Source organism: Pelobates fuscus, chromosome 4, assembly GCF_036172605.1.
Source record: "Pelobates fuscus isolate aPelFus1 chromosome 4, aPelFus1.pri, whole genome shotgun sequence".
Classification (NCBI taxonomy): domain Eukaryota; kingdom Metazoa; phylum Chordata; class Amphibia; order Anura; family Pelobatidae; genus Pelobates; species Pelobates fuscus.
This window is the reverse complement of record NC_086320.1, coordinates 125,959,068-125,980,903: the sequence shown is the minus strand read 5'-3', so window position 1 is coordinate 125,980,903 and position 21,836 is coordinate 125,959,068. Positions and strand designations below refer to the sequence as shown.

At 43.8% G+C, this 21,836-nt stretch overlaps 1 protein-coding gene across 1 annotated transcript in view; it reads right to left on the bottom strand.

Annotated features, from left to right (window-relative positions):
• The window catches only part of PRELID3A (PRELI domain containing 3A), a 39,339-nt gene that overhangs the window by 3,429 nt on the left and 14,074 nt on the right, over positions 1-21,836 (bottom strand). The window contains exons 2-5 of the mRNA XM_063451597.1: positions 16,050-16,218; positions 9,583-9,672; positions 9,189-9,259; positions 4,902-5,004 (exon numbers count right to left, since the gene is read on the bottom strand). Of these exons, the coding sequence (XP_063307667.1) occupies positions 4,902-5,004; positions 9,189-9,259; positions 9,583-9,672; positions 16,050-16,218 (433 nt within the window). The remainder of the gene's footprint in view (positions 1-4,901; positions 5,005-9,188; positions 9,260-9,582; positions 9,673-16,049; positions 16,219-21,836) is intronic.

Sequence of the window (21,836 nt, the reverse complement as noted above, 5' to 3'; positions counted from 1 at the left end):
GAGTGGGGGCGACGGGAAGGGGGGGCGCCCAAAGGCCTAAGGCCGGCCCTGTGTCTAAGGTGTATAATAATGGAGTGATATAGTATACCCTCCATTCAGATGCTGACAACAAGGCTAGCGTGTCAGCATCATGGAAGAGGTTTTCCCTGCTTGGGAAAGTGTCCCCAACCAAGGTAAATCAACGAAGAGCTAAGCAGAAGCGCGGGCAGACTGTAGTGTAACACCCACCTCTTTCATGAGATAATGGCAGGGGAGCATAGAGCCAGGTAAGCGGTGATACTTTCCTTTTAAAAAGACCGTTTAAACACCAAAATCACTTCATCTTAGCAAAGTGTTTTGTTTTTTATGCATAGATATTGCCCCTAAAGACTTTCAAATGAAAACACCACCGTATCTGGGAAACAACAATGATTCCATTTGCAGTCTTCATGCCTACTAGTGACTGTCAGACAGCGACTAGGGGCTCTTTCAAAGAAAACAAATTCTGTATGAGAAGCATTGTATTCAGTTTTACTTGGCAAATTACATCAAGGTGTGTCCTTCACACATTTTATCCTCTTTATAGTTACATTTCAACAAATGGCTGAATATGGTAAAATAGAATAAAAATTCAAAATACAAGGAGCATCCCTTTCCTTTAAAAGTATGAGCTAGTATTGATTTGTCTTTGAATTAGGGTGCCATTGGATAAAATAGTTCTATTCTTAAGTTTAAATTTCCACACACAATAACGAGTGCAGCTTAACCCACTACACACACACACAAGGTGGCACACACTGGTTTAAATGGCAATTAAAGGTTAATTTCCCAAACCTGCGGCTTTTTAAATTGCAATATCTAAAGGTGCAGGCAGTGGCGTACACATGACCCATGGGGCCCCGGTGCGAAAATTGATCCGTGGGCCCCCCCCAACCCCCCGCGCTTACTCTGGCGGGCCGGGGCCGCAACACATTGCGGCGGGCACCTGGTCGCAGGGGTTGCAGGGCTGCGAATCCTGCGACCGCGGTATGTACGCCAGTGCATGCAGATGCACACACACTTAAAGGACCACTACAGACACCCAGATCACATCAACTCAATGAAGTGGTCTGGGTGTCAGGTCCCTCTAGTTTTAACCCTGCAGTTTCACTGAGGGTTAATCCAGCCTCTATTGGCTGTCTCACTGACAGCCGCTAGAGGCGCTTCCGCGATTCTAAGACACTGAACGTCCATAGAAAAGCATTGAGTAATGCTTTCCTATGGGCGGTTTGAATGCGTGCGCGGCTCTTGACGCGCATGCGCATTCGGAGCTGAGAGGCGGAGGGATCCCCTGCGCCAAGGGAGTCCGGCGCTGGAGAAAGGTAAGTGCTGAAGACACACACACACTCACGAACAGACGCATACACACTAGCTAACAGACACACACATTTACTGACAGTGACACACTCAGCGACAGACATACATACACACTCACTTACAAAACATACACTCTCACTGACAAACACACACTCACTAACAGACATCAAACAGACTCACTAACACACACAAACACACTCAGTAACATACACACACAGTAACACACTCACTGACACTCACTAGCAGTCACACACTCAACAGACACACTCACTCACTGACACTAGCAGACTCACACACACTCACACTAGCACTCACACTAACACTCACACTAACACACACACACACAAGCACTCAGTAACACACTCACTGACACTCACTAGCAGTCACAAACACTCTAACACACACTCACACACACACACACACACACACACACTCACACGTTTTTTTTTTTTATTATTTAATCCCCCCCAGCCTCCTTACCTTTTGGAGTGCTGAGGGGTTCCCTGGGGTCCAGTGGTGCTGCTGGGCTCCTGGGGGGGCCGGTCACCCGGCGGGCAGTCAGGCTGGCGGGCGCGCGAGGGAGCATTCTCCCCTGAGTACTTCCTCTTCAGCTCCCTCGCGCGCCGCGTACTGATACCGGCGCCGGAAGATGACGTCATCTTCCGGCTCCGGTATCAGTGCGGTGCGCGAGGGAGCTGAAAAGGAAGCACTTAGGGGAGAATGCTCCCTCGCGCGCCCGCAGGACCGGCCGTGGGGTGACAGCAGGGCCAGCCTCGGGGGGCCCGGAGGTGGCCGGCTCTAGGGCCCCCCAGGAGAAGAGGCTGGCCAAGTGGCTACATACCGGGTCGCAGGGGCGGCCGGTATGTACGCCACTGGGTGCAGGGAATCTTGTGAAAATTGATGGCAAGACTAAAAAATAAAAAAATATTCAAAAATTCTCTTTAATACACTTAGAATAGTTTAGCATAGATACAGATTATATTATGACAACAGACACGTTAGTATTCTTTACATATCTGGTCCACTAGCTTATTACAAATAAATCTGTTATCAGAAATACTGGCAGACAATTTGCATTCTTCTGCACGAAGTCTGTGCATGGGATGCTCTTGGACTTTCCAGCATGACAATGACCCTAAGCACAAGGCCAAGTTGACCCTCCAGTGGTTACAGCAGAAAAAGGTGAAGGTTCTAGAGTGGCCATCACAGTCTCCTGACCTTAATATCATCGAGCCACTCTGGGGAGATCTCAAACATGTGGTTCATGCAAGACGACCAAAGACTTTGTATGACCTCGAGGCATTCTTCCAAGTCGAATGGGCAGCTATACCACCTTCAAGAATTAGGGGCCTTATAGACAACTATTACAAAAGAATGCACACTGTCATTTATGCTAAAGGAGACAATACATAGTATTAAGGGCATGCAGATTTTTGAACAGGGGTCTTTTCATTTTTTTCTTTGTTGCCATGTTTGTGTGTGTGTGACTGTCTGTGTGTGGCTGTCTGCATGTGTGTGTGTGGCTGTCTGCCAGTGTGTGTTTGACTGTCTGTCTGTGTGTGTGACTATCTGTGTGTGTGTGTGTGTGTGTGGCTGTTTGCCTCTGTGTGTTTGGCTGTCTGCCTGTGTGCGTGTTTGTGTGTGGCTGTCTGTGTGTGAATGCCTGCCTGTGTGTGTGGCTGTCTGCCTGTGTGTGTTTGTGTGTGTGACTGCCTATGTGTGACTGTCTGGGCAGACTAGATAGGCCGAATGGTTCTTATCTGCCGTCACATTCTATGTCTGTGTGTGTGTGTGGCTGTCTGTGTATGACTGCCTGCGTGTGTTTGTGTGTGTGTATGGCTGTCTGCCTGTGTGTGTGTGTGACAGGGTGTGTGGGAAAGGGGAAGGAGTGGGGGTGACGGGAAGGGGGGGGGCGCTGTGAAGATTTTTCACACAGGGCGCCCAAACATGTGGTTCATGCAAGACGACCAAAGACTTTGTATGACCTCGAGGCATTCTTCCAAGTCGAATGGGCAGCTATACCACCTTCAAGAATTAGGGGCCTTATAGACAACTATTACAAAAGAATGCACACTGTCATTTATGCTAAAGGAGACAATACATAGTATTAAGGGCATGCAGATTTTTGAACAGGGGTCTTTTCATTTTTTTCTTTGTTGCCATGTTTGTGTGTGTGTGACTGTCTGTGTGTGGCTGTCTGCATGTGTGTGTGTGGCTGTCTGCCAGTGTGCTGTCTGTCTGTCTGTGTGTGTGACTATCTGTGTGTGTGTGTGGCTGTGTGGCTGTTTGCGTCTGTGTGTTTGGCTGTCTGCCTGTGTGTGTGTTTGTGTGTGGCTGTCTGTGTGTGACTGCCTGCCTGTGTGTGTGGCTGTCTGCCTGTGTGTGTTTGTGTGTGTGACTGCCTATGTGTGACTGTCTGGGCAGACTAGATAGGCTGAATGGTTCTTATCTGCCGTCACATTCTATGTCTGTTTGTGTGTGGCTGTCTGTGTATGACTGCCTGCGTGTGTTTGTGTGTGTGTATGGCTGTCTGCCTGTGTGTGTGTGTGACAGGGTGTGTGGGAAAGGGGAAGGAGTGGGGGCGACGGGAAGGGGGGGGCGCTGTGAAGATTTTTCGCACAGGGCACCCAAACATGTGGTTCATGCAAGACGACCAAAGACTTTGTATGACCTCGAGGCATTCTTCCAAGTCGAATGGGCAGCTATACCACCTTCAAGAATTAGGGGCCTTATAGACAACTATTACAAAAGAATGCACACTGTCATTTATGCTAAATGAGACAATACATAGTATTAAGGGCATGCAGATTTTTGAACAGGGGTCTTTTCATTTTTTTCTTTGTTGCCATGTTTTGTTTTATTATTGTGCCATTCTGTTATAACCTACGGTTGAATATGAATCGCAAAATAAATAAAATAAATGTGTTTTGCCCGCTCACTCATGTTTTCTTTAAAAATGGTACATATATTATCAATTCTCCAACATTTGAGCACAACTGTAAAATAATGGGTCCCCATGTTATTTTAGTGTGCTGTGATTAGCCTGAACATACCCTTTACATTTATCAGGCTCCTGGCTACTAACTTCAATATGTCATTACCAGTTGTGGCACTTTATTCCCAGGGAGACCCTTATGATAATGGGAATTCTGCACACTTAAAGGGTCACTATAGTCACCATAACAACTTCAGCTTATTGTAGTTGTTCTGGTGTCTATAGTCAATCTATGCAGGCTTTTTGCTGTGGTTTTTTGAAGTGGTTTTATCAGAGTCCTTTTTTGCTGTGGCTTTTTGAAGTGGTTTTATCAGAGTCCATACAGATGTTCAAACAGCTACTAGATGCATTCATGCAAAAAACAGAATATTCAAGGATATAATCTTTCAATGTAGGGTAATAACTGCTTGATCCAAGGATAAATTTGACTGCCATTCTGGGGTCAAAAAGGATTTTTTTTTGCCTTCTTTTGGATCAACAGCAAAAAAACAAATGTGAGGAAGGCTGAACTTGATGGATGCAAGTCTCTTTTCAGCTATGTAACCAATATTCGGCAAAACAAAAAACTTACCTTTTTGGCATTGGAAGATATTGTGTTAGCCATTAATCCCTCCAAGTAACTACTTAGACTGACTCCCTTCACAGTAATTATGGCTTCTTGATTAAGAATGGTCCTACAATAAAGAGCAATATTTTACAATATACACATTTTACTATATGCTGTATAGAGATGTCGCGAACTGTCCGCCGAACTGTTCGCGAACTGTCCGCCGGCGAACAATAGCGTGTTCGCGTTGGGCGAACATATGCGATTTCCGGTCCGCCCCCTACACGTCATAATTGAGTAAACTTTGACCCGGAACCTCACAGTCAGCAGACCCTCCCTCCCAGGAAGTGTCTGCTGACTGTGAGGTTCCGGGTCGAAGTTTACTCAATGATGACGTATAGGGGGCGGACCGGAAATCGCATATGTTCACCCAACGCAAACACGCTATTGTTCGCCGGCGGACAGTTCGCGAACAGTTCGTGACATCTCTAATGCTGTATAGTGTTCTTCTGTAACATAAATGCAATTATATGGATTTCGAAGAATCTCAAGTATGTGTTCTCAGATTGTCTGATGGAGAAAGTATTAATGCCTTTTAATAAGATAATATGAACATCTGAGTAAAAAATGTGTTAGTGAAAGAATGTAATTGGGAAAACTAAAGGTTTACAAAAAAAGGAAAGAGTGAGTTAAATGTAGTTAAAGGTAGTAAGATGGAAAAAGATGACCAAGATGACCAACAGAAAAAAAGCAAAGAGGGAGCTAAATGAAGTTAAAGGAAGTGAGATGGAGAAAGATGACTAAGATGACCAACAGAAAAAAAGGACGAAAACAGGTGTTGAAAGCTATTGTCATTTTGGATTGTTTACTACCTAGTACCTTTATATCTGAGTTCTGGTGGTATGCATTTGATGATAAATAACTATTTATCTTTACACATGGGAGGTCTGGCAGTTTTTAGGTTGGGGGTATGCAAGTACAAGTAAATTATGCATCTTTATGCATTATGCTCACAAACATTTGTGCGGATGTGGTCCTACTCATGTGGAGCATGAAATGTGTATTTGACATATGGAGATGCGACATGAAGTATGCAACCTTCACCAGTATGATATGTACAGCATGATGCCATATTCACAGAGATCTGTGAAAAGAAGCAGACCCCAGGGCCACTGTAGACAAATGACATGTTTTGATCGTAATGAGCATTTTCTCACTTGTAAAGAACATTATGCATGCTCATCATCGTCTCATAACCTGATCAACCCAGATACTGCAGCCGACCAGGAAATACTCTCACTCCTGCGGTATTCTGTCAGACATTCCAACATACCTCCCATTACAGAAAAATGTGGAATCCTGCCTCCCTTTGCTTCTTTTGCCAGCCCTCACGTGTTTGTGTTCCTTGCCAACTTTTATTTTGTTTTCCAAATACAATCGAGAATTGATCGATTCAGAATTGACAGCTCTTCTATAGAAGGAGGTGATAGAGTGGGCTACGCCATCGGTCCCTGGCTCTATCAGCAATATTTTCTTGGTCGAGAAAAAAGGCGTCCAGATGCCACCAGCCATCAGTCAACCTGTAATGCTTTGATTCACTACTTCCACTTCAAAATTGAGGGTTTACACCTTTTACGAGACCTACTCAAAGTTGCTGATGAAACTCGATCTGAAGGATGCTTATTTGATTGTACCGGTATTGGAAAAATCTTGTGATCTGCTCAGTTTTTGTTGAAGAGGTTATCAGCTGTAATCTTCCCTTTGGACTCTCATGGGCACCTTTGAGCTTCAGCAAGTTTCTGCAGCTGGTCGCGGTTTGGTTGCACAGTCGCTGATTATGTAACTGAACAGCATCTTAGTCATGGCTCATGATCAAGTCAATCTTTCCCGACTATTTGGGTGATAGATCTGCTATTTCAACTGTGTTTCCTCATCAATTGGGAGACGTCTTGCCTGACTCCAATCAGGATATTGTAATTTCTGGACTTCCTAATGGATTCTGAGACCAAATTTCTAGCATTCTGGCGGCCAAGATGCGAACTAAATGCAAGGAGTTACGTTGAGCCTCAGCAATGTTTGCGCAGACTGGAAATTGCAATATCTGTCCTACAGCAGGGATTGAAGTTTGGTTGTCAAGGTGTTCGAGTATTTCTACCCGCTGGAGTCCATTACAAATAGACCTCTTCACGATGAAACTAAATGCCCAATATCCACGTTTTTTCAGTTGGCGTCCAGATGTGAAGGTGGTAGATGCCTTCCTGCAGGATTGAGTGGGGACCTTCATTACACATTCCCTCCTTTTGCCATGATACACCACACCCTACTTAAAGTGGGACAACAATGTGCCACTCTGGTCTTGCTAGTCCTGTTTTGGAGGAAGCAGTCTTGGTTCCTGCAACTTTTGGAGCTCACAGTATACCACCCCAGACTTCTACTGTTACAGACCAGACCTCTTCAGGATTCAGACAGTCATCCTCTTCCACTGGTCCTAAGCTGGTGGCTTGGCAGATTTCAGAGGAACAAAGAGTTTGGGATGCAAATCGATATCTCCTGATGAACACTTGGGCTCCCAGAACTAGGAAGTCCTACCGGGCCAATTGATGAGCTTGGGCTAACTGTTGCTTGGCTTCGGACACTTTGGGTTTTTAATTTCTCACATCTCTTGAGAATAGACGGGCATATAGGACAGTCAATATATAAAGGTTTGCTATTTCATCAGGTTTTGACAGTTGCCTGGCTGGTCAACATCCTTTAGTTTGCCATCTGTTGAAAGGTACCAGACTCTAATGTCCCCTATGCCTAGATATTCTGCTATGTAGAATGTTTTTGCATGTTGCTCCTTTTGTGTTTTAACCATCTAATTTGGAACTTCCTCTGCATTAGCTAAGCTGGTTATTTTTTTCTGCCTTATCTCTTGCTGGAGGGTATTGGGTATTAGAGTGTTGGATCTTGAAGGTTGCTCATTTACCGCTGATGTAGTGGTGTTTGATATCTCTAGACGCACTAAGACAGTGATCAGGTCGGTTTATTAACTGGCTTTTCCGTCTATGCCTGTGCTGTGTCGGATTGCCTGTGTAAAGGAGTATGAGAGTCATACGGCAGCTTATCAGCGGGCCTCACATCCCCATCTTTTATCCATTCTTCCTCCTTACTTTCAGGTCTCAAGTACAACCCTTGCGTGTTGGGTCAAATAGATCATGAAGCAGGCTTGTGTGGATGCAACAGTTTTTTAGAGATAAGGCTGTATTCAAGGCTTTGGGGGCGTATTTGGAGGATTTCATACTGACTGCCGACCGATGATTGCAGACTGGTCGCAGATGTCTACTTTTTATGAATTTTATTTTTGTCTGGGTCCACATGTTTTTTCTGCTGTTGTTGCGCAGCTTTAAACTTGCAAGATGAGCATCTGAGTCTTCCCATAAAATTACATTCTGCTACTTCATTTAAAAAAGTCATGCTTTTATAAAAGACATGGAGGCGAATATTGTCCCTATCTTGTGGCTTATTGGTTAACATGTGTTTGTTTGTTTTTTCCCTCCCTCTTTTAATTTAGTAGGACTATACGCTACGTACAGCCGAGTTGTGGGTTGTGTTTGATATGTTTTTTTGTTTTTTGTTTTTATCCTGGAATGTGGATTGTTTGGTTAATGATTTATCTCTGATTCTTGAATGTTACCTGGTTTTTGTGTTCAGTTTTTCAGCTGTACATTAACATCTGGGCTCCTATTTACTTTATTATTCCAGCATGAATCCATGATGGCCTCCTGTTATGTTCCATACACACTCATGTTTGAGTGTGGTCTGGATGGAAACTCTTCTGTTTGGTGGATACAGTCCTTCGAGTTGTCTCCTTGACTCTGTTGGAATGGCTCCTTCATAAAGTTTTCGCATTGGAAAGTGCCCTTGGATATTGATGTTGCATTAGTTTGTTGTTTTGTTGGTATTGGCTTATTGTTTTGATGCCAAGGAAAGAGGAAGTGCTGGGGGTGGGGATTGAATGAGGGATTGGCTGGGTAATTCTATATGATTTATGTACAATTTCTTTTAAATTTGTATATTTTCTTTGCTGCTATTGGTGGACAGTAAAGAAATGGTTAAGCAATACTCTCCTCCATGTTTTTATAAAGTCATGACTTTTCATGAAGTCATGACCTTTTCAACAGTAGAATTAGGCAGAAATTAAAGCAATTAAATGGATATGGAAACTAAGGAGGGTGTCATTTGGAAAATAATGCTAAGTAAAAATAAGGTAAGAAAACCATTAGAACATCCATGGTAATGGGAATTAATGCAATAATGTAGGTGACTTACTCTTCTGGATTCTCAGGATGGGGGGTATAAACCAACTTTTCATCAACAGACACCAAGTTTGTAAGTGTGAGCTAAACAAAACAAAAAACAATTACACGCATACATTTGATATTTATTTTATATGGTGCAAAAACAATATGGTGCAAAAAACAATACAAGCTTGAATTACATAATGCATACAGCTATTACTGGTCAGAATTAAAATGGTAAATCACAGAAGTTACTTATTTTTCCCACCCAAACATATTCCAAAGGTTGTCTCTTCGCATTTTGACTTAGAATTGTTCTCTGTTTGTCTACAGCGTTGCATGTTAGCCCAACATTATGCGAGCACCATGAAATTATAGATAGGGTTATGGGTATCAGAGAGTCCTGAATTCATCATCTAACTTACATTTGTTGAACAGAGAACCATTTTCTTCTCTACAGGATCCACTACGGAATGTTCCTTAATGTAAGTCAATGTTCTGCTGTTTCCAAGAATCTGAAAAGAGACATAAACAATTTTATAATTATATTTATACTATATATCTGCAAATATACTTGTTTTTTAAACTTCAGAACCTTAAACCCTACAAAAACCAACAGAAAATAATATTAATTTTAACATTGCTTAGCTATGTACATCTGCTAGAACCTTGGATGATTAATGGAAGCATAGTGGTTTAACCTGATATTTCTAACATAATAAACATACATTTTAATTAGCGGATACCAAGATACCACTGAATATGGATGCTTGAACTGTGAAGCAGTTTACCCTTTTCTATAAAGGCACTCAAATGCCATTCAGTAGATAAAGCGAAATCTAAAAGTTCCGGTCAGTTCTCACAGACCTTAAGCAATGTTTGGTGACTACCACCTATCAGTGTCACGGTAATATACCCCAACACGCAGGAATAGTTCAGATAGTCAAGAGACAAGAAACCAGAGTTCGTCTTACCGGACCTTAGAATGGCCGGACTAGGACGAGTATAAGAAAGACAGAGTCTAGAACAAGCCGAGGTCAAGGGAACTGAGAGACAGCGTAACGTAGAACAAGCCGAGGACTGGTACACAGAGGACAAAACAGCGGATAAGCAAGCAAGGATAAAGAGAGAGCGGAGTCAGGAACAAAGCCAAGGTCAAGCACCAAAAAACCAACTGAACGATACAAGCACTAAAGGGAACTGGACAGAAACCACGATAGGGCAAGGAGCAAAGGAAACAGGTGAGTATAAATACCCTAATGTTCACTTTGATTGGCCCCTGTCATATCCACGCCCCCAAAACGTGAGTGTATGGGGAACGTGGCATGACAGGGGCCAATGGGAGACTGATTCTAATTTAGTCTCCCACTGTCCCTTTAAGAGCGTGCCCGAGACGCGCGGCGCGCTCTTAGTGTCGGGCGGGACACGTGACCGCTTCTCGCGGTCACTGCCCACCTGACTGATCTTATCGTTGGCTGAGCCGCGCGCGGCTCGTGCAGGAGCAGGACCGCGCGCGGCGAGAAGAGAGGACCCCGGCCGGCCCCTGGAGAGGGTAAGTACTGCTACAGTACCCCCCCCTGAAGACACGCCCACCGGGCGGGGAGGAGCAGGCCTGGCAGGAAAACGAGCGTGGAAAGAACGCACAAGGCGAGGAGCGTGAACAGCGCCAGCGGAAATCCAACTGCGTTCCTCAGACCCATAGCCCTTCCAATGTACCAGATATTGGAGGCGACCCCGAAGAAAACGAGAGTCAATTATAGCCGCCACTTCAAATTCCTCATGGCCCTCCACAGAAACCGGAGGAGGAGGAGGGACATGCCGAGTATAACGGTTGCACAGGAGGGGTTTTAACAAGGAGGTATGAAACACGTTAGGAATGCGTAGATTCCTAGGAAGATCCAATGCATACGAGACAGGATTAACCACATGCAAGATACGAAAAGGACCAATAAAACGAGGGGCCAACTTCATAGAAGGCACACGAAGACGAATATTGCGAGTAGAAAGCCAAACCCGGTCCCCCACAGCATAGGATGGAGCCGCCCTGCGATGCTTGTCTGCCTGAACCTTCTGGCGAGCAGCGGAAGCCACCAAAGAACACTGAACCTGCTCCCAAGTATTACGTAGACTAGCCAAATGTTCATCCAGAGCTGGCATGCCCTGCAAGGAGAACGCAGCTGGAAGAACCACGGGATGCCGGCCATAAACAACGTAAAAAGGGCTGTTACCGGAGGATTCATGAGCAGCATTATTACGAGCAAACTCAGCCCAAGGAAGAAGGTCAGCCCAATTGTTCTGATGGTGGGACACGAAACAACGAAGATACTGCTCTAGAGATTGGTTGGCACGTTCAGCAGCTCCATTAGACTGGGGGTGGTAAGCGGAAGAAAACGAGAGGGAGATACCCATCTCTGTACAAAACGTTTTCCAGAATCTGGAGATAAACTGGCTACCCCTATCGGACACGATCGAAGTGGGAATACCATGCAACCGAAACACCTCCCTGGCAAAGATAGAGGCAAGTTCCTTGGATGATGGCAATTTGACAAGAGACACAAAATGAGCCATCTTAGAAAAACGATCCACAATCATCAGGATGACAGTTTTACCATTAGAGGGAGGTAATTCAACAATAAAATCCATGGATAGATTGGACCACGGCCTCTCGGGTATGGGCAACGGATGCAACAACCCACAAGGAACTCTGTGGGAGGACTTCATACTGGCACAAGTACTACAGGCATTAACGTAATCGGTGACGTACTTGCGTAAGGAAGCCCACCAGAAATATCTAGAAACTGCTGAGAATGTCTTAGAAATACCAGGGTGTCCAGCAGTTCTAGTGTCATGATATAATGACAAGATGTCTCGTCTCTCCGGTATATCAACGAATAGCTTATCAGCAGGCCTCTCCCCAGGAGCCAAGTTTTGTTTAGCCTGAATAGCTTGTAAGAGGGAAGAGGAAATAGAAAGAACAGTAGTAGCTATTATTCTGTCAGGCGGAATGACAGGGGTAACATCGATCTCGAGTTTGTCAGTAGTCTCGAATTGTCTGGACAGAGCGTCAGCTTTAGTATTACGATCACCTGGTCTGTATGTGATTATGTAATTAAAACGAGACAAAAACAGAGACCACCTGGCCTGCCTAGAAGACAATCTTTTTGCTTCACTGAGATAGGAGAGGTTTTTGTGATCTGTTAAAATGAGGATGGGATCCCTAGTACCCTCTAGCAGATGTCTCCATTCCTTGAGCGCCAAAATGATAGCAAGGAGTTCACGATTGCCTACATCATAATTCTTCTCTGCTTTGGACATCTGTCTGGAAAAGAAGCCACAAGGGTGTAACGGCTTTTCAGGTGAATCTCTTTGAGACAAGATAGCACCTACCCCAATCTCAGAAGCATCAACTTCAAGAATAAAGGGCAGTGAAGGGACAGGATGCTGTAAAATAGGAGCAGAGGCAAATGAAGCCTTCAGGAATTCAAAGGCCTCGAGTGCTTCTGGTTTCCAGACATGAGTATTACCATCCTTCTTGGTCATTCTGGTTATAGGTGCTACAATGGCAGAAAACCCTTTAATAAAACGCCTATAATAATTTGAGAACCCCAGAAAACGCTGAATGGCTTTCAAACCCTGAGGTAGAGGCCATTCCATAATGGCAGAAAGTTTCTTGGGATCCATACGAAAACCCTTGGCAGAGATTATATAACCCAAGAATTGGACTTCAGATTGATCAAATGAACATTTTTCGAGTTTGCAATAGAGACCGTTAACCAGAAGAGTTCTCAACACTAATTTAACATGCATGTGATGAGTCTGTAAATCAGTAGAATAAATTAATATGTCGTCCAAGTATACTATAACGAATGTATGTATATATTGACGTAGGACATCATTAATAAATTCTTGAAAAACTGCTGGGGCGTTACAAAGGCCAAAGGGCATCACAGTATATTCGTAGTGGCCACTCCTGGTATTGAATGCGGTCTTCCATTCGTGATCCTTTTTGATACGTATGAGATTGTAAGCACCCCTAAGGTCCAATTTAGTAAAAACTGTGGCCTGTTTAAGCCTATCAAATAGTTCTGTGATCAAAGGTATGGGGTACGCATTTTTGACGGTGATTTTATTTAGGCCCCTATAGTCAATACAAGGCCTTAATTCGCCATCTTTCTTAGATACAAAGAAGAAACCAGCCCCTGCCGGGGAAGAGGATCTTCTTATAAATCCCTTCTCTAAAGATTCCTTAATATATTCCTCCATAACCAGATTCTCCTGAGGAGATAAAGGATATATTCTCCCTTTGGGAGGCATCGTACCAGGTAGTAAATTAATAGCACAGTCGTAAGGCCTGTGAGGTGGCAATTTTTCAGCCTCCCTTTTATCAAAAACAGATTTAAGAGACAGGTACTGAGGGGGTATGACCGTAGGCACGGGAGGAATATTAGTAGAATTCAAAGGGGTGATTTTAACAATACAAGACTCTTGGCAAGAATCACTCCAAGAAACTATTTGTCCTGACTCCCAATCAATGGTGGGATTATGAGTATGCAACCAAGGATACCCTAACACGAGGTGAGAGGAAGGAGAAGTAATGATCTGAAACCGAATGGTCTCAGAGTGTAACACCCCTGTAGACATATGTAGTGGAACAGTTTCATGTGTGATAACTGGAGAGCATAATGGTCTACCATCTATGGCCTCAACGGCCAAGGGTGTCTCCTTCTCTCTGGTGGGTATGTTATTCTCCTTGACAAAACTGGAATCAATAAAGTTTTCGGCCGCTCCGGAATCAACCAGGGCTAGTATATTCCCTACTATGCAGTTACTACCAAGGTGCAGGGAAACAGGGAGAAGTAATTTATTAAGAGGCAAATGTGAGGACTGTGATGTCACACCCAAGGCCAGTCCTCTATACGGTCTTAGGTGCGATAGTTTCCCGGACGCACGGGACATTCTTGTCTCATATGACCCCTCCTACCACAATAAAGACAAAGTCCCTCCTTTCTCCTATAAAGCTTTTCAGCGTCAGTAAGTTTGGCAACCCCTAACTGCATAGGTTCCTCCTCTGACCCTTTAGATCCCTCGGGAGTCTCAGCTCTAGGTGAGTTAACGGGAACAAAGCGTCTATTTCTGGACCTGGTATATAACCTGTCACGGATCCTGTTATCTATATCGATAAGATAGTCAATCAGGTCCTCCAGGGGTACAGGGAGGTCCTTAGCTGCTACCTCATCCAACATAGTTTCAGACAGACCTTCCATAAACGCAGTAGTAAGCCCATTATTAGTCCAATCTACCTGTGAGGCAAGGGTACGGAACTGAATAGCATAATCGGCTACAGATTTAGATCCTTGCTTTATTCTCATTAATGCCCTGGCGGCATTTTTTGACCTTTTAGTCGTGTCAAAAGTTCTACGAAACGCTGTGAGGAAGCTATTGAAGTCGTGTACCATAGGCCCATTAGCCTCCCAAATAAGATTTGCCCATTCTAGTGCCTTATCCGTAAGCTGGTGCATAAGAAAACCCACCTTAGATCTATCAGTGGGAAATGAACGTGGGTACATTTCAAAGTGGAATTCCACTTGATTAAGGAATCCCCTACATGTCTTAGCGTCCCCTCCATACCTAGGTGGCGGGGTTAGATGTGCTGAAGCATTAGGCATATTAGCTGTGTCTGGTATAGGGTTTACAGGAGGTGCAGGTACAGGTACCGGAGCTGATCTGGATAACAGTGTCTGGATGGCTTGAGCCATTTGATCCATACGGTGATCCTGTTCTGCGAATCTAGCCTCATGAGTGGCCATCTGTTGTCCTAAACCTGCGGGGTCCATGGCCCTATCGTAATGTCACGGTAATATACCCCAACACGCAGGAATAGTGCAGATAGTCAAGAGACAAGAAACCAGAGTTCGTCTTACCGGACCTTAGAATGGCCGGACTAGGACGAGTATAAGAAAGACAGAGTCTAGAACAAGCCGAGGTCAAGGGAACTGAGAGACAGCGTAACGTAGAACAAGCCGAGGACTGGTACACAAAGGACAAAACAGCGGATAAGCAAGCAAGGATAAAGAGAGAGCGGAGTCAGGAACAAAGCCAAGGTCAAGCACCAAAAAACCAACTGAACGATACAAGCACTAAAGGGAACTGGACAGAAACCACGATAGGGCAAGGAGCAAAGGAAACAGGTGAGTATAAATACCCTAATGTTCACTTTGATTGGCCCCTGTCATATCCACGCCCCCAAAACGTGAGTGTATGGGGAACGTGGCATGACAGGGGCCAATGGGAGACTGATTCTAATTTAGTCTCCCACTGTCCCTTTAAGAGCGTGCCCGAGACGCGCGGCGCGCTCTTAGTGTCGGGCGGGACACGTGACCGCTTCTCGCGGTCACTGCCCGCCTGACTGATCTTATCGTTGGCTGAGCCGCGCGCGGCTCGTGCAGGAGCAGGACCGCGCGCGGCGAGAAGAGAGGACCCCGGCCGGCCCCTGGAGAGGGTAAGTACTGCTACAATCAGGCCTGATGCTCAAGAAGACATGGTGGCTTCACCACAGGCTTCGTCCTGTGACATGTGCGTATAGAAATGTTTTGGTTTCAGTGTGAGATGTGTGTAGATGTGAGACGTGCATATATATGTGAGAAAATGTATATTGATGAGCAATAAAAATATATAAAAAAAAAAAAGCAAGATGAAAGTTCACTAGAAGTGGGACTGAGACAATAAAAAAGGCAAGAAAGGAATACCGGGGCTTCAAGCAGGTCATAATAAAATAATAGAAAGGGACAGCAAACTGGAGAAAGAGTATGGTTAGAACCGAGACTGAACGAGTAGAGATGTAATTACTAGATATGATGCACAATGCTGCCAGGTGAAACTGGTGAATACATACCGCCCTTACAAGGCTTGGAAGACCCCATTCAGTGCTGAGCAGGCGATGGCTGTGCAACCTGCCTTGGTTATCTAGACTCCGGTCTACCACATCTACTCCCACTACACAAGGATTCATGGGATTAGGGTATTTTCTCATAGCTGCCTTTATTACAGTATCCCATGGATGACTGAAAAGAAAGAAAACAAAGAATGACATACCTCAAAGATTAAACAAGTGTAATTTTAAATCGGCTTTATTCAGTTTACTCACTGTACATTAGTTTCTTAGCCCATTTATGCAATCTATGATTGCTGGTACATTTACAAGGTCTTTGTAGAATAAGGAACCAGTAGAATTTCCATTATTTTACAAACAGACTTTGACCAATAACTGTATTTACAACCACTCCTCGTCTCTCCTTTTGCATTTGAGCTGGTACATAAAGGATTTATCTAACTATGGTCTAGGCACGATATGACCTTTAAGTAAATTAAGTTGAAAAGAAAAATTTCATGATTTTAGTAAAATGGTTCCAGAAAACACTCATATAAAATATCTCACACAATATTATCTCACTGTGAAATCACCAGAAACTGTGAGATTTGGTAACCTTAATGATACTTAAGCCTAGAGTATTTGAAAGACAGAAGCAGGCAAATCGTATGTTTGTAAGGAGTGGGTACTTTACAGTTTAATTAACAATAGTAAACATTTCTTCTCATCCGTACGCTGGGCAGACATGCATAAAAGATGTCTAGTCATGGTACCGACATTCCAATGAAATCACACCCTCAATACAAAGCCCTCAAAAACTGCACAAAGGAACTTGTGATGCAAGTCATTTTATATTCAGGGCACAGCAGATCTCAGAACAAACAATAATCCCACTGTGTGTTCCGAAACTTTTTAAAGGGAAAGCAACACATGGAATACGAAACACTTGTGACAACGTAATTAATTTAATTTAAACAAAATAACACTCCTAATTTAGGGTAAAAAGGCATTGTAAAGGAAGTCTTGACAAAGAACTGTTCCTGGAGCTGGGCATGTACTTGGAGCATTGCCATAGAATAGGTCATAAAATAGGCCATATATAACCCCCTTTTGACTGCAGCAAACCCCTGGAAGAGTTAAGTATAGGTCTGAAAAATTTCTTATATGTGGCTAGAAACTCCTGGGTGTACGAGGGACATGTGAGAGAGGATGTGCACAATGGAGAGCCAACTTTAATATACTACATTTTCACATATGGGAGTAACATTGTTCTACTTGTAGAATACTAAAGATGTATAGAATAATTAAGTTTAAGGTTTTTATTTGTTACTAATGTCTAATAAAAATCAGTAACCACCAATTGTCAAATGAGTTACCATCAATATAAAGTGTCTTGTATGGCACAATTTAAACCTCATTTACGGATAGACCACAAGCTGTACCAGAGTGCATCAGGTATGTGCGACATGAGAAAAAGCGACAAGCAGGCAACAGTTTTTGTTTATTTTGTATATATTGGGCTTAAAATTAAAGTCAATGCAGCTGCCCATGAGTGACATGATTTTTAGGAGTATATATGTGTTACTACTAGGGTTGACATGGTGATGATGTAGTAGGGAAGGCACAGTCAACCTTTGCCTGTATCATTACATTTTTAAGGTATAAATAAACAAATATAGAACTGGCCTAGAACACTAGACGAGGGGCATGTAGGAGCCATAATTAAATCAAGAACTAATCCTACATTTGCCCTATAGAAAGAAAACTTAGTGCTGGCCTACCAAGGGTGACGCACTACATAAGATAAAATTAAAACAGGTCTAGAATAAATAATAATAAAATTCTGTGCCATAACTGAAAGCTATTCATAAATTAAACGCCCTCCAACTTGTCTGGCATTATTGCTACGTATTTCTCTACTCTTCTCCAGACCATCAACTTTCCATTTTAGAAACATAGTAGAGCATGACTTCTGCCTTGGTCCCTCACTCACCATTCTCATGATGCTCCTTTAAAACTTCTCGTTAAAGAATCACTATAGGCACGTAGACCACTTCACTTTAAAAAGTGTTCTGGGTGCAATGGCCCTGTCGTTTTAGTCCTGTAATGTAAAACCTTGCTGTCATGTAGGGCTAAATACACCTCTAGTGGTTTCCTTCCCGACAGAGATTGCTTGCCCTACTATGACTCAGTTATGCAGGTTGTCACAGCTCCTGAAATGTTTATCAAAGGGAAGCGCTGGATTTAACACTTCACTGTGAGAAGCATTTGATTAAATGAATGCTGCATTCACCAAACATGCACTTCTTGTCCTCCAGTGCTTCTCCAAGAATTATTGGATTGGAAGAGAAGATTGCCTGTGCAGCTTCATGGAGTGAGTCTCAGTTCTAAAAAAAAAAAAAAGGAAAATAAAACCTTATGTTTTAAATTGTATTTAGGGGATTCTAGAATAGAAATAAAGAGTAGAACACTATAGCATTAGGAATACATGCTTGTATTCTTAACGCTATAGTTTTCATTTAAAGATTATTATCATACTAATCCCAATAAAACAAGTCCAGCTCTTCTGCTTGGTTTTGTTTTGTTTTCTTGTTTTAATTTGATTAACATTTAGTATCAAACCTGTAACTTCTATTCCAGAGTGTAAAGCTTGCAAATAGGTTTCTCAAAATGTATTGCACTGGAAGGGTTCTTACTATTATTGTTGGACAATTAACAAACACAGAACACAGATAACCATCAGCAGCTGTTACAGATTTGGCTTGACTGTAGATAGAGAGGTTTACATCATTTTGCAACAGTGTCATCCAAAAAAAAAAAAAAAGCCTTCATTATAAACTATTCTAGCAACCTATTGTTTCCCGTACATGAAATACATGCTTCCCTTGTCTTTTTTGTTTTTTTAATATTAATTCTTTATTTATATTGTTTTTCCAATTTCAAGATAAGAAGTTACAGAAAAAAAAGAGAGAAGTTAGGGTATATGTCATCTCAAAACAGGTAATTGTCAGCGGTAAACAACGTAACTTATCACAGCAAATGTTGTAGTCTTTATCATGTAACATCATATCATAGGAGATGACAGCCTTGTTTTGATCTACAAATATATTCCTTTATATAGTTTATTAGAAAGAGTCTGATGTCTGGTAAATATAGATATGCGGTTATAGCAGTTGTTGGTCTGACTCTATGTGTTTGTTTTGTATTGCACCAGTGTTTACCGTGGTGGAGGTGGTGGGTGAAGGGATGGGAGAGGGATAAAGACAGAAAAAAAGAAAAATAATAATAAAAGGGGGGTTTAATAAAGTGTTATGATTGTAGGAAGGAGGGTGGCCGTACGCCCCTGACCCTCCCACCTATGCACTGCCCTGGTGTTCTAGGATCCAGGGGTCCCAGATTTTGTGGAAGTGTTTTGTTGTTTTGTGGAGCATGACTGATAGCCTCCATTTCCATAGCCTCAACTGTCTTTCGGATTACTACAGCAAGGGAGGGTTTGTTGTGGTTACCCCATTGTTCTGCAATCATGTGTCTGGTGGCGAGTGCAATCTTTGCACCAGTTTGTTCTGCACTCTGGTAAGAGTGGCATGAAGTTTGGAGAGTAACCAGATCCAGGGGTCCACAAGCAAGTCTGTTTGGATTATTCTATAGGCGAGGATAGCTGGGATATCGATGGACATTCCCACCATAGATGGGTATATGTGACCTTTATTTTGAATCCTTTCTAGCAGACATCTGTATCTGAGCACCCCATTTGCTTCAGCCTGAGAGGCATGAGGTACCATCGTCTTGTATGCTTGTTTCTTGTGGTTAACGCATACAGTGAGCGATGCCGTGGCTTCCAAGACGTCCGCCCAGTCGGAGGGATCATCTTTCCCAGGTCGACATATAAGAGAGGGCATCTCCAACATTGCTTTTATTCAAGAAACGCATCTTCCCCGACAGGCTAAATTTAAACTAAAAGATCACACCTATAGCTCGGCATATGAAGCCAGGGCATTATGCAAACGCAATGGAGTGGCGATACTGATACGGAATAGCTGCCCCATCAGGGTCGTAGCCACTGAATCCGATTCGGAGGGTCGCTATGTGATAGTCTCAGGCACCATGCTTTCCCACCATATCCATTTAGTTAATGTATACACGCCAAACCGCCCAGAGGCAGCCTTCTGGGAGTCGCTGCAGTCCAAACTTCGAACACTACCTCATGGGATGCTCATTGTAGGGGGTGACATGAACGCGACGCCAAGTCCAGCAGTGGACAGGAAGACAGGCAGCGGCACACACAGGTCCCAGGGTAGGGGGAGCCAAGACAAACTGCTACAAAACTTCATTGCAGGTTCGGGGTTGGTGGACGTGTGGAGAGCACATCATCCAAGTATGAAGGATTACACCTTCTTTTCGGCCCCGCATGGTTCCTACTCCAGGATCGACATGTTCCTGGTCAATACTAAGTGCCTACCGAGAATACTTAGCACGGACATTGGGACCATCTCCTGGTTGGATCATGCCGACATATCACTAACTCTGGGGAGGCTGTGCGAAGCGACCCCGTGGACGTGGCGACTTAACGCCTCCTTGTTGAAAGACCAGGATATAGCAAACCAGATTAGGGCGGAGCTCGAACATTTTTTCGAGACCAACACCACCCCTGATGTGACACTAGCGACCGTGTGGGCAGCCCATAAAACAGTGATAAGAGGTACGCTCATAAAAGTAGCGTCAGCCAGAAAGAAATTGAAATTCCAGAGGCTGGAGGGCCTCCTGAAAGACCTTAAGAGGGCGGAACAACAAAACCAGGGTAACCCGTCGGATCTCACCGCAGAGCAACTGCGGGAGGTAAGGTTGGCAATACGCCAGCTACTCCTCGACGACACGGCCAGATCCCTCACGTGGTCCAGACGGAACTTCTACGAACATGCGAATAAAATGGACACTCTTTTAGCCAGGGCCCTGAAACCTAGACACCGTGGGGGGCACATTACGTCCATTAGACACAAGGACGGTTCGACTAAATCTGGTCCACGGGATATTGCAGAGGTCTTCACGGACTATTATAAATCCCTGTATAATCACTCCCCGGGATCCGAAACGCGGAAGGCGGGGGACGACGCTCTGACGCAGCGTTTCCTAGCAGACTTAGGGTTGCCCAAACTAGATCAAGCAGGGGCGGACGTACTAGCGGCAGAAATCACAAATGAAGAGGTAGCACAAGCTATAGCCGCCCTAAAGGGGAAAAAAGCTGCGGGACCTGATGGGTTCGACGGGAGCTACTATAAGGAATTCCGAGAGGAACTGACTCCCCGCTTAACGGCTCTTTTCAACGAATTTAGATCAGGGGGCCAGAATTAGATATATCCAGATTTAGATATATCCAGATATATCCAGATTTAGATATATCACTAGCAACCATTGTCTTATTACCAAAACCGGAGAAGGACCCGGGCCTCCCGAGTAGCTATAGGCCAATTTCCCTTATTAATCACGACATGAAGATTTTAGCAAAAATCCAGGCGACGAGACTGAATCCCTATTTGACCACCTTGGTGGATGCAGATCAAGTGGGATTCGTGCAAAACAGACAATTGTTCGAGAACACCCGCAGGAACATTGACATAATTTGGAAGCAGACAGTTACACGCACCAAAACTATGCTGGTATCTTTGGACGCTGAAAAAGCGTTTGACAGGGTCACATGGACGTACTTATTCACACTACTATCTCATATAGGTTTCCCCGACCAAGCGATGACTCTGATCAAAGCTATGTATAGCAATGTGCGAGCGCAAGTAAAAATTTCAGGAGCCCCGCTAA